Source organism: Abramis brama, assembly GCF_963993115.1.
Source record: "Abramis brama genome assembly, chromosome: 11".
NCBI lineage: Eukaryota > Metazoa > Chordata > Actinopteri > Cypriniformes > Leuciscidae > Abramis > Abramis brama.
Window position 1 is genome coordinate 34,159,866 of NC_139973.1, and position 12,870 is coordinate 34,172,735.

Consider the following 12,870-nt stretch of genomic DNA (forward strand, 5'->3'; position numbering starts at 1 on the left):
ATGTTCACCAAGGCTGCATTTATTTGATGAAAAATACAGTGAAAACAGAAATATTGTGAAATATGAGCCTATTACAATTTAAAAGAACCGTTTTCTATTTGAATATATTTTAAAATGTAATTTATTTATTTTATTCAAAGCTGAATTTTCAGCATCACAACTGCAACTTGCCGGTCTTCAGTGTCACGTGATCTTTCAGAAATCATTTGAATATGCTGATTTGCTGCTCAAGTAACATTTCGTATTATTATAATGTTGAAAACAGTTGTGCTCCTTAATATTTTTTGTGGAAATCATGATATACTGCTACATAAAAATTTTCGGCAAGTAAGATCTTTTTTTATTTATTACAGATTAATACTTTTATTCAACAAGAACACATTAAATTGATTCAAGTAACAGTTAAGACCTTTATAATGTTACAAATGATTTCTATTTTAAATAAATGCTTTTAAACTTTCTATTAATCAAAGAATTCTGAAAAATATATTATGCAGCAAACTGTTTTTAGCAGTGATAATAAGAACCAATATTAATAATTGAGCACCAATAAATCTGCATATTACAATGATTTCTGAAGGATCATGTACTGTATTATTAATCAAATAAAATCAGCCTTGGTGAGCAGATGTTTAAAAACATGAAAATATACACACACATATATATATATAAAAGAGCATTTTTCTCCCTGCTGAAGATCTGTGAGGTCTGTTATCATCTAATCTGCATGTACAGCACATGTACAGTTCTGAGCTGGAATAAATAAAAATCCTGAAGCCACGTAGCCCTGAATATGAGGACACGCTTCACACACAGACAGATATGGATACAGTAAGATGGCTGTATCAGCAAAACAAGGTGTTATAACATCTCACACTGTATCTAATATAGATCAAACTGCCTCTCTCTCTATCTTTGTCTCCTATTTCAGCTGGGTGAGCTGGACGGGGTGGAGAAACCACAGCCGCACTGGTTTCACACGCTGCAGGTGCGACGGCTCAGAGTTCAGAGGGGCCGCAGTAACAGCGATCCCATGGGAGGAAAGAGCTTCCAGCAAGAGTTCCAGTGGGTGAGGGACACACTAATACAACTCAGACATACAACATGTGATTTAAGCATGTCCACATACACAGCCATGCACAGTGTTGAGAAATGTTATCAGTAACACATTACAATATTGCATTACTTATTACAAACTGTAATGTCACATTGAAAGTAATGCTAACCCTATAAAGGCTGATGCATAATATTAGATACATTCATTTATAAGACCTCTGAATTATCATAATTATTACTGAATTAAAAATCTGTACTACATGCCTTCTGTCATTTGATTGATGGTTTATACTTTTTTAGCAAATAAAATGCCTTTTAGTATAATTGTAAAAACGTCCCCATTCAGGTCATATCACACGTCTATTTGCTCTGAAATCTTTAATGATGTTTATGAAGTAAACGTTAGAATAACTTTTATATTGTTACTAAAATTTCAAGATGAACATTTACTGGGCTGAAGCAACTTAGATTTAATCGAGTATCCCTATACTTAAATTATGTTATAAAGTGATTATTAAATATGATGCATCAGTCTTTTGAGGAACGTTTCAATCATCATTGTACTGCATTGTTTAATATGTTTTGCGCCCCACAGTAAAAACTACAGAGCTTTGATCATAAAACTACGAATTTAAATATATTATATTGGGAGATATAGATTGACAACTGATATTTATATGCATTTTATGTAAGTAGTCTCATAATTTCATCTTACTTTTTGGCAATATAAATAACATCTGCAGCAAATTGCATTATTTTGTTTTTTTCTCCCTAAGTATGAGCTCCATATTCTCACGATATCATACTTAATGGGCCATAAAAGCCTGATGAAATAATAATAAAACTATTATTTTATATTATTATATATTTTATATAGACATTTTTTTTTACTTTGGAAGTGCTATTTTTATATCAGTTAACATGCTCATTCATTTCAGTGGCTGTTGCTTGGTGAAATAACAGTGTGTGTGTTTTATTCACAGAAAACTGGCCTGCAGTTTGGGAATGCAACATCTTATCTTAATCTTGAAAAACTTGGAGAGGGCACATATGCCACAGTTTACAAAGGAATTAGCAGGTTAGTAGTCATATGTAATCACTCACACAGACACACAAATAAATAGTGTAATTGATAGAGCTCAGTTAGATGTTGCCTGTAGGACATTTATTCACTGAGGCGAGATTAATGTTTTACCTTTATGGCAGCATTTAGTTGGCAAGCACATTATTCAGATACACCACCCTGTGGTTTTGTTCCTTTGTATAATAGAAAGCAAATTATTCTTTTCACTACCTCCCTGTAGGCATTCCTTGAGTTCTTCTATAACAGCTTGTTTTACATGGATTCATTTTATAAGGTCATCCTGCAACATATGGATACCCGCATGAGGCCTCAACTGATAGGCAGTTTGATGTTGTTGTACAACAACAAATGTGTTTTAATGAGACATCTCCCATTCATCTCTGTGCAGCTGTTTTAGGATAGAAAGCTTTACATTTAGCAACATTTTTGCTTGTTTATGTTGTTAAAGGAACAATGTTACCTCAGTTACAGAATAAACCTCCTAGCCGGTGAAATGCTTTTTTTCATGAATTGTACAATAAATGATATCGTTCCAAACCCATAAGACTTCTTCGAAACACAAATCAAGAGATTTCAGTCCCTCCATTGAAATTTATTAGGTTTTCTATTGATAGCCAATAGGCTTTAATTTACCTCACAGCCATGAACCATGATTTGCTGCATACTGCAGTCACAGGCAGGTGTTATTAGACCAATGGCACATTCTCTTCACATTTAATCAGACAAAAAATAGAAGATAAAGACTTAAATGTGTGTTTTCTACAACTTACATTTGTCATATTTAAGAGTACACTAGCTAATAAATAACTTCACGGCTAATGGACATCTGAAACTCCAATTCAGATTTCATAAGGTCAGAAGAAGGAAGAGCTTGTGATGGTGTTTATTCTACTTCCTTAGGTAAACTTTTACCAGCAGATGCATGTTTGTGGATTATGCTGAGGTTTTCTGTGTTTCTGGCAGGATAAATGGTCATCTTGTGGCTTTAAAGGTGATTCACATGAAAACTGAAGAAGGAATTCCATTCACAGCTATTAGAGAAGGCAAGTGCATAACACGCACACACACACACACAGCCAAGAAACAAAAGTGCTTATGCACACGTAGGGCAGTGGGGTAAAATGTGCCAGTGTGTTTATAAATTGTGTTGTCCATGTAATTACGAATAATAATAAAAAATTATATAGGGTATATATATATGGGAAGCATTATATATAGATGTCTGTGACTGAAATATGATGGAATAGTGCGTTAATAGACTGTTTTTATAGAAATAACATATTTATGTTCATATTTTTATTTTTTAGATGTTATATTTCTATGTTTTTTTGACATACTACCATTCAAAAGTTTGAGGTCACTAATTTTTTTTAAACGAAATTAATACTTTATCCTCAGCAAGGACACGTTAAATTAATCAAAAATAACAGTAGAGACATTTATAATTCAGATAAAGATGCTGAAGAAACAAATGCTGTTCTTTTGGAACCTGACAAAATATTAAGCCGTAAAACTATTTTCAATATTGATAATAATAAGAAATGTGTCTTAAACAGCAAATCAGCATATTAGAATGATTTCTGAAGGATCATGTGATGCTGAAGACTGGAGTAATGGCAGCTAAAATTAACAGGAATAAATTACATAAATTAATATTAATACATATATAATGAATAATATATCAAGATAGAAAATAATTCTTTTAAATTGTAATAATATTTCACAATATTACTGTTGTTACTGTATTGTTGACCAATTAAATGCATAAGAAACTTCTATCCAAAACATTAAAATATCTCACCGACCCCAAAGTTTTGAACGCTGGTGTATATAATAACTAAGTGAAAAGTGGCTCATCTCACCCCAGTCTCCTCTAAATATGTGATTGTACTGCACTTGATGCCGTATGCCCATGTTATTTGTGATTATTCCCAGCCTCCTTGTTAAAAGGCCTCAAACACGCCAACATAGTCTTGCTCCACGACATCATTCACACGCGAGAGTCTCTCACCTTTGTCTTTGAGTACATGGTGAGTCTAAGATGTTAGCAGTCGCCTTCCAAGATTATTTTGTTTTTGGTTTATTTTTGTCCGTCTGACCTATTTCACATCTTTCTCTTTCACTCCTTCAGCAAACAGATTTGGCTCAATATATGATTCAGCATCCTGGCGGACTTCACTCGTACAACATCCGGGTAAACAAACCCGTAAACGCACACAAACACAACGGGGGCAGAAATAATGAGCTGTCTTTCTCACACTCTGTCTGTTTGTTCAGCTCTTCATGTTTCAGTTGCTGCGAGGATTGTCTTACATTCACAGCAGAAGAATCCTGCATCGAGACCTCAAACCTCAGAATCTGCTCATCAGCTATCTGGGAGAACTCAAATTAGCCGATTTTGGTAGGTTTCGTTTAAACTACACGCATGCAAACACTCACACGCTAACTAATCATGTATTCTAAACTTGTTGCTTCAGGTCTGGCCCGATCTAAGTCCATACCGTGCCAAACGTACTCTGCCGAGGTCGTGACTTTATGGTACCGCCCGCCAGATGTTCTCATGGGCTCCACTGATTACTCCACAGCCCTGGACATCTGGTGAGTCCCTGCAAACACACAAACACTCATTCCTCTTAGAAAGGTTCATAATAGTGAGAGCAACAGTAATGTCTGACTCAAAATGTGTCTCTTTAGGGGAGCCGGCTGCATTTTTATTGAGATGCTACAGGGGTCACCAGCGTTTCCTGGAGTTGCTGATGTCTTTGAGCAGCTGCTGAAGATTTGGACAGTGAGTCTGTACTATAATTGTGTGAAATTTCTCTTCTATCCATTTATTCATCCTCCTCTCCTCCCATTATTCATCTCTCCTCTTCTTTCCTTCTGAGGTCCTCGGGGTCCCGACCGAGGAGAGCTGGCCAGGTGTCGGTGATCTGCCAAACTACAAACCAGGTGTGTGCAAAATCCTTCTTTCATCTGTCTCCGTACTGTAATCTCACAGATGTGTCTGCTATGAGAGGTGATTTCCTGTCTCAACAGATTTGTCTCATTCATTAAATGCTTGTGTCAGGGTATGTTAGTTGCATAAAAATGTATTTCATATGGTAACATCTAAATGAACTGGTTTTATTTAAGTCAAAGAAATGTTTAAATATGATTGAATAAGCTCGATTATATTATGTTACAGCAATGAAAGTAATTTTTGGACTTTTTAGATCAGGAAGAAATAGGTCCTTAAAGGGACAGTTCAACTTTTGTCATCATTTACTCACCCTCATGCCATTCAAACCTGTACAGCTTCTTTCTGTTATGGAACACAAAATAATTATTTGAATTATGTTCGAATTAAGTTGATATTCACTGATGATCTTCCCCTGAATCATAGCTCTCAAATCTCATTCACACATGATGATGCATATATTCAGGCTTTTTAAATGCAGGTGCATCACTCTAGTTTTGATGTGGGTAGAGTCAAAGCCATTGATTCTTGCATGTCTCATCTCATGGCCTCTAAAGTGTGAAATTTAACCTACAAATCATGTGGGCTACTTTTATGGTTCCTTTTACATCAGTGGTCTCAACCTTTTACATCTCAACCTTTTGACAATCATTGTTCACAACAATATTTAAAGGCCCCATGACTTTTCCAGTTGATTGTGATTTACTGGATTAGGATTAAGGATAAGTAGTTTGTTTACTTAAAACTGATAAAACCTGATAAAATATAGTTTAGAAAAATGTAAATTCATTATAAAATTTGTATGAATTTGCAGGCTTAGAAATTACACTTAAAAAATTACATTTAATATATACAGTATATATATATATATATATATATGTAATATTTCGTTGATCACAAGATGAATATCCATTTTCCATATTGAAAATTGCAATGTTGCAAAATTGCAACTCACCTGTAGCATTTAAAAATGATTGGTTTTACTTTTTAGTGTTTTGTTTTAATATATTAAATTAATTAATAAAAAATTAATATATTAAAAATTCTACAGAATTGTGTAGAATTTTAATATTGCCCATTTATAATCAGCTGTAACATATAAAATACAATAATACGCTATGCATTATTTTTAACGTAAAAGTGGGTGTGGCCGTGTCAATCGCTTCCAGTTATTTTAGCTGTATAATTAATGTCTGTTATGCTGCTTGACATTGCAAACTGGTATTTATTATTCTACAGTTTTAATTTATTGTAATAATAAACAAATGGTTGTAGCGCAAAATAGTTTAATTGGTTACTGCACTTTTATTTTCTAATTAGAATTTTATAATAATATTCTATTTACCTTACAACAGCTAGTAAATCTAAAGTCAGGCACATTCACAGGAGAATGACTTACTTTTGCATTGTAAAAAATAAGGTTGATATGCAAATTTGTACTTTGGTGCACCACAGAAAAGTTTAGAATTTTTCTACTTTTGTGTTCCATGGAAGAAAGTCATATGTAAATGTCAGATTTTTTAGTGAACTTTTCCAGCACATCCTCACTTTTTACAGATTTGATTTCTTTGTTATTTTTAAACATCAAGTAAATACAAATGTACCCATTAATTTAGAATTAGAACTACACATAGACACCGTCATCTATTTGCACTGTGTGCGTGTTCTTATATGATTTAGAGGTCATAAATGTGTATAATGACATGGGTATTACAACGTAAACATGGTTTATGAGGACACTTCCTTTGTCCTCGTAAACCAAATGGCTTAAAAAACAAAATAAACCGTGTTTTTGGTCCCCATGAGGAAAACAGCTTATAAACTAAAATATGTTTTTTTGAAAATGTAAAAATGCAGTAAGTTTTCTGTGAAGGTTGTGTTTAGGGGGAGGGTTAGTTTAAGGGCACAGAATATACAGTTTGTACAGTATAAAAATCATTATGTCTATAGAAATCCCCATAAAACATGGAAACCCAATGTGTGTGTTTGTGTGCTTAGCGATGTGTGGGTGTAAACTTGTTGCCAAAGGTCTGTCATTTTAATAACATGCAGTCATACAAACAGAAATTCGCTAGAGCAAATTCACAAAGTCGTGCTGAAGCTGTGTTTCCAACATAAATCATTTTGTGTGTATAGGGGTTCTGTTAGCGGTTTTGTTGGCCATGAGTTGACTTGACACCTTCGAGTCAGACACAAACACACACCTTCACACACTCATGCAGGAAAGGGATTGATGTTTTTCCACTGCAGTCCTGGAAATTAAGTCCAAACTCATTACACAGGTGCACAACTGAGCAATGTGAGGTGGCTTTGGGAAATATGCCTCATTTAGAGTGTGTGGGTACTGATGGAGATGATGTGTGTGGTAGGTAAACTGTTGGCAGGACTTCCCTGCTGTGTTTCTCCATGAATATGGGTTTACCCAAGCCCCAGGCTGCTCTGTATGTGTGTGTGCCATGTGTTGGAGAGAAGCTACATGAACCCGCTGTGGTCTCTCAGGTATATCCAGGTGTGCTGAAGCAAAGTGTGGCTTCAGGTTTCAGCCAAGAATGACCGGGTGGCCCGAGACCACAGCCACTGACAGAGGGACACTCATAATGAAGGCTCCTCAAAAGTTCTTTATAGCAAAAAACATTTCTGAGTGGTTTGAATGTTTCCTTGAATGTTAAAGTTCTTAAATCAATAGTTTAAAAAGCAGTGTTATTTTAGTATTATTTATATACTCTTATATAGGGGTGTGCAAAATTATGAAAATCTTATTTCACGATACAAGACATTTTATTTCAGTCATGACAACTCTCGGAATAGTTTTGGCATGTTATTAAATATGGCAATGTTAGTGTATTTGGTGGACTATCTGCCATGTCTGCTGCTGCTGATTATTGCTGCTGCAGAGCAAGTATTGACTGCAAGTATGTGAGCATGTAAGATATGCTGCTGCTGCTGCATAAATAGACATATATAAATCCTGTAGCAGATCTAGGCAGGTGGAGCTGGGGGAGGTGGACGGTTTCAAACAATGAACCAGACTATTTAAATGTTGAGCAAACAATCTCATTGGCTGCAGGATCAGCAGAGGCCAATCAGCTTGTGCCATGTGGTAATGATGTGATTGCTTGCAGTTGGCATTTAAAAGACCTATCAGCCTGCGCCCTCTAAAGTTTAACTAGATATTTATCACAATATAGTTATTTTTATTTTATTTTATTTTATCTTTGTAATAAACAGAACAAAGATGCAAATTAGTACTTCAGGTATGTTTGTCAGCATCAGAACTGCATTGAATTTTTTAAAAATGTGCTTGATAAATCTTTTTAACGTCAAATTTTGATGTTATTTTCTCATTCATGCATTTTTTTTTTATTGCTCTAAAGTGTCAAACTTTAAGCAGTTCTGTTCTGCGCAGCTATATTTGCATACTGTGATATACACAATTAACAAAATCTCTATTAATAGACACTTTATATCTTCACCATATTTATCATCATACCGCTTAGCTCGACTATTATACTATTTAATATTTTGAATTAGCTTTCGTTTTTTCTTTTTTTTTGTCTAAGTTTTAGCAAATTTGATATGTGCATTTTATTAGTTTGTTTTTTAATATTTCTATATAGCTTTGCTTTATTTTTATTTCAGTTTTAGTAACTTTAGTACTTCAACTTTTTTTTTTATATATATAATTTTATTTCAGTTAGTTGCCAAGACAACATTTCTTACTTTTGTTTCAAATTTAAGTTTTTCATTTAATATTTATATTTTATATTATTTGAGCTTTATTTCAATTAATGAACGTATACTATTTTTAATAGTTTTAGGTAATAATGACAAAATTGCACAAAAGGAGAAATTCAGCAGAATGTTCATGTTGCTCTTTTCCATGTAACAAAAACATACAGTGATCATGGCTTGTCATCTCCAAAGAAAAATGACAAAAAGCAAAATAAAAGTGGCCTTCACAGCTCTTACGATACTGAAGTCTAGTTTACTGGTGTTATGAATGAACATTGGTGCTTGGAACTTGAACTAAGTTACATGTTAGTCAAAATGTGTCACATTGCAAATAAGCCTGTTCTAAAACAACACATTAAAACACAGACAATGAATAACTAAACTGCAATATATATATATTAAATTGCAATATATTGTAATAATGTTTTTATAAAGACAGTTTCCTGTGTTATTAAAAAACAAAGACATACAGTGGGGGAAAAAAGTATTTAGTCAGCCACCAATTGTGCAAGTTCTCCCACTTAAAAAGATGAGAGAGGCCTGTAATTTTCATCACAGGTACACTTCAACTATGAGAGACAAAATGAGAAAAAAAAATGCAGAAAAAAACATTTTTAATGAATTTATTTGCAAATTATGGTGGAAAATAAGTATTTGGTCACCTACAAACAAGCAAGATTTCTGGCTCTCACAGACCTGTAACAACTTCTTTAAGAGGCTCCTCTGTCCTCCACTCGTTACCTGTATTAATGGCACCTTTTTGAACTTGTTATCAGTATAAAAGACACCTGTCCACAACCTCAAACAGTCACACTCCAAACTCCACTATGGCCAAGACCAAAGAGTTGTCAAAGGACATCAGAAACAAAATTGTAGACCTGTACCAGGCTGGGAAGACTGAATCTGCAATAGGTAAGCAGCTTGGTGTGAAGAAATCAACTATGGGAGCAATTATTAGGAAATGGAAGACATAAAACACCACTGATAATCTCCCTCGATCTGGGGCTCCACGCAAGATCTCACCCCGTGGGGTCAAAATGATCACAAGAACGGTGAGCAAAAATCCCAGAACCACACGGGGGACCTAGTGAATGACCTGCAGAGAGCTGGGACCAAAGTAACAAAGGCTACCATCAGTAACACACTACGCCGCCAGGGACTCAAATCCTGCAGTACCAGACGTATCCTCCTGCTTAAGCCAGTACATGTCCAGGCCCATCCGAAGTTTGCTAGAGAGCATTTGGATGATCCAGAAGAGGATTGGGAGAATGTCATATGGTCAGATGAAACCAAAATAGAACTTTTTGGTAAAAACTCAACTCGTCGTGTTTGGAGGAGAAGTTGCATCCAAAGAACACCATACCTACTGTGAAGCATGGGGGTGGAAACATGTTCGGGGCTGTTTTTCTGCAAATGGACCAGGACGACTGATCTGTGTAAAGGAAAGAATGAATGGGGCCATGTATCATGAGATTTTGAGTGAAAACCTCCTTCCATCAGCAAGGGCATTGAAGATGAAACGTGGCTGGGTCTTTCAGCATGACAATGATCCCAAACACACCGCCCGGGCAACGAAGGAGTGGCTTCGTAAGAAGCATTTCAAGGTCCTGGAGTGGCCTAGCCAGTCTCCAGATCTCAACCCTATAGAAAATCTTTGGAGGGAGTTGAAAGTCCATGTTGCCCAGTGACAGCCCCGAAACATCACTGCTCTAGAGGAGATCTGCATGGAGGAATGGGCCAAAATACCAGCAACAGTGTGTGAAAACCTTGTGAAGACTTACAGAAAACGTGTGACCTCTGTCATTGCCAACAAAGGATATATAACAAAGTATTGAGATAAACTTTTGTTATTGACCAAATACTTATTTTCCACCATAATTTGCAAATACATTCATTAAAAATCCTACAATGTGATTTTCTGGATTTTTTTTTCTCATTTTGTCTCTCATAGTTGAAGTGTACCTATGATGAAAATTACAGGCCTCTCTCATCTTTTTAAGTGGGAGAACTTGCACAATTGGTGGCTGACTAAATACTTTTTTTCCCCACTGTAGCATTTCTTTAATAACTTCATAACTTCGCATTTGCCAAGAGTAAATCGAGACATGTTGTGCAAAGGTCTGATATAAGCAATTGCCATTGGTTCTGGTGCAGCTCATAAACATAAACAGCTGAATATAGAGAAGCCCAAATGAGACTTTAGAGTTACACTATATTTTATGGTACTTTAAATGAACGTGTAATGAATTATCGTAAAATAAAGAAATGCAGAGCTGGAACTTGATTATATCCATCATTGTATTTTGAGATGTGGACATTTCATTCAAGAATTAATGCAAGCTTGCAGTCAATTGTGAAGGGGGCGGGGTTTAAGAGAACTACTGTAAATGATTGGAGAAGTCTGACATTTGTCACCAGACAGAAGTCTGTCATTTCACCAGAAGGCCGAGTTATGACATTTTGATTTAACATTACAAGCTCAAAAAAATGTTTTTTAAATACATGGATAACTTATAAAATGGATATTGAATTTTTATCTCTTTCTGGCTTAAATAATGATCCTTCTTGGAGCTTGGCAGCACTCACTATTATTGTGTGGAAAGGAGCAGCGTGAACATTCTGCCAAACATCTCTTTTTGTGCTCCACAGAAGAAAGGAAGTCATATAGATTTGGAACAACACAAGGAATAGTAAATGATGAAGGATTTCAAAGATTGTCTCATTGTCTCAACATGCTCTGAGTGAAGATACCTGATCATAGTTGGATGTTTTAGTGGTCTATTAAGCTAAAAGAGGACTCTTTGTGTTCCTGTAGAGTGGTTCCTGCCCTGCAAGCCCCGGCAATTTCGAGATGTCTGGAAAAGGTAAGACCAGTTCATGCATTCATGCTCGTGCGCGTATGTGTGTGTGTGTTGGCTCCGAGTGGGAACAGAAGGGTTTTTGTATAACGGTCCTCATCTCCCCTCCACCAACCCCCTCTAATGGATGTCTGACCCATAGCTCTCTCTCTCTCTCTCTCTCTCTCTCTGTGTATGTGTGTGTGTGTGTGTGTGTGTGTGTGTGTGTGTACATTGGCCCAGACTCGCTCAGTTACCTTATAAGACGGAGGACCTGGCCCAGCAGATGCTGATGATGATTCCAAAGGACAGGATTTCAGCCCAGGATGCATTGCTGCACCCATATTTCAACACTCTTCCACCTCCGTTAATGCATCTAAGGGACAGTAAGTGCTGAAGAATTTCACTATATGAGCGGAATGCACGCAATTCCAGCTTCAAAGGCTAATCCGGTCCCGTTTCAGACATGATCAAAGTTAAATCCCTCTATAGTTTCTGTCAAAACTGGCAACCTTTTTCAACACCGACTCGAGATGAAAAGAGATTATGCAATCTTAGAAACGTCTTTTTCCTCCTGTCACTCGGTCATTTCTCTTTCCCTAACCTTCTCTCTTTCTCCGTCAGCCGTGTCCATCTTTAAGGTGCCGGGCGTGAGGTTAGAGACGGAAGCGAGGGATATCTTCAGCCCCAGCAGACGAATGAAATCGCCTCTTGCTCCGCTGGCCAAGTGCTGGTGAAAGACTTGTCTTTGTAAATAGTTGGTGTGCTTGTGAAAACCAAAAACACGCCAGCATGAGTAAACGTGACACTGTTGCAGCATGACGGTCAGTTTGTATATGCAGCTTTATCAAATATATTTCTTAAGGAATATCAGATTCAATTTCAAAAGATTCATGTTTTTACATTTTGGACCAGTATTACCTAAGAGAAAGTTTAATGGTAGATCATGACGATCCAAGTCAAAGCTGATTTATCACCAGGATCCACATTTCAAACACTGTATTTTGAGAGCATATACACTGCGAGAGGATCAGATATGTCTCCTTTCCTGCCTCTCCTCTCAGCAAAGTGATGTTTACAGTACACTTTCATTGTGAATAAGTTTGAATTAAATGCACTTATTCATTTTGATATGTAATAATTTTTTGTATATATTGCACAGAAAAGAGTGAGAGTGTGAGAGAGATGAATTGGGAATGTGATAT

At 36.0% G+C, this 12,870-nt stretch overlaps 1 protein-coding gene across 2 annotated transcripts in view; it reads left to right on the forward strand.

Moving 5' to 3' along the window:
* Positions 1-12,796, forward strand: part of cdk15 (cyclin-dependent kinase 15) — a 25,651-nt gene extending 12,855 nt beyond the window's left edge. For both annotated transcript variants that reach the window (XM_084129558.1, XM_084129557.1), the window contains 12 exons: positions 932-1,069; positions 2,040-2,134; positions 3,104-3,183; positions 4,076-4,170; positions 4,272-4,334; positions 4,418-4,541; positions 4,618-4,738; positions 4,835-4,928; positions 5,026-5,089; positions 11,644-11,692; positions 11,909-12,051; positions 12,290-12,796. In XM_084129558.1, coding sequence (XP_083985684.1) covers positions 932-1,069; positions 2,040-2,134; positions 3,104-3,183; positions 4,076-4,170; positions 4,272-4,334; positions 4,418-4,541; positions 4,618-4,738; positions 4,835-4,928; positions 5,026-5,089; positions 11,644-11,692; positions 11,909-12,051; positions 12,290-12,402 — 1,179 coding nt within the window. In that variant the 3' untranslated portion in view covers positions 12,403-12,796. The remainder of the gene's footprint in view (positions 1-931; positions 1,070-2,039; positions 2,135-3,103; positions 3,184-4,075; positions 4,171-4,271; positions 4,335-4,417; positions 4,542-4,617; positions 4,739-4,834; positions 4,929-5,025; positions 5,090-11,643; positions 11,693-11,908; positions 12,052-12,289) is intronic.
* Positions 12,797-12,870: the final 74 nt, after the last annotated feature.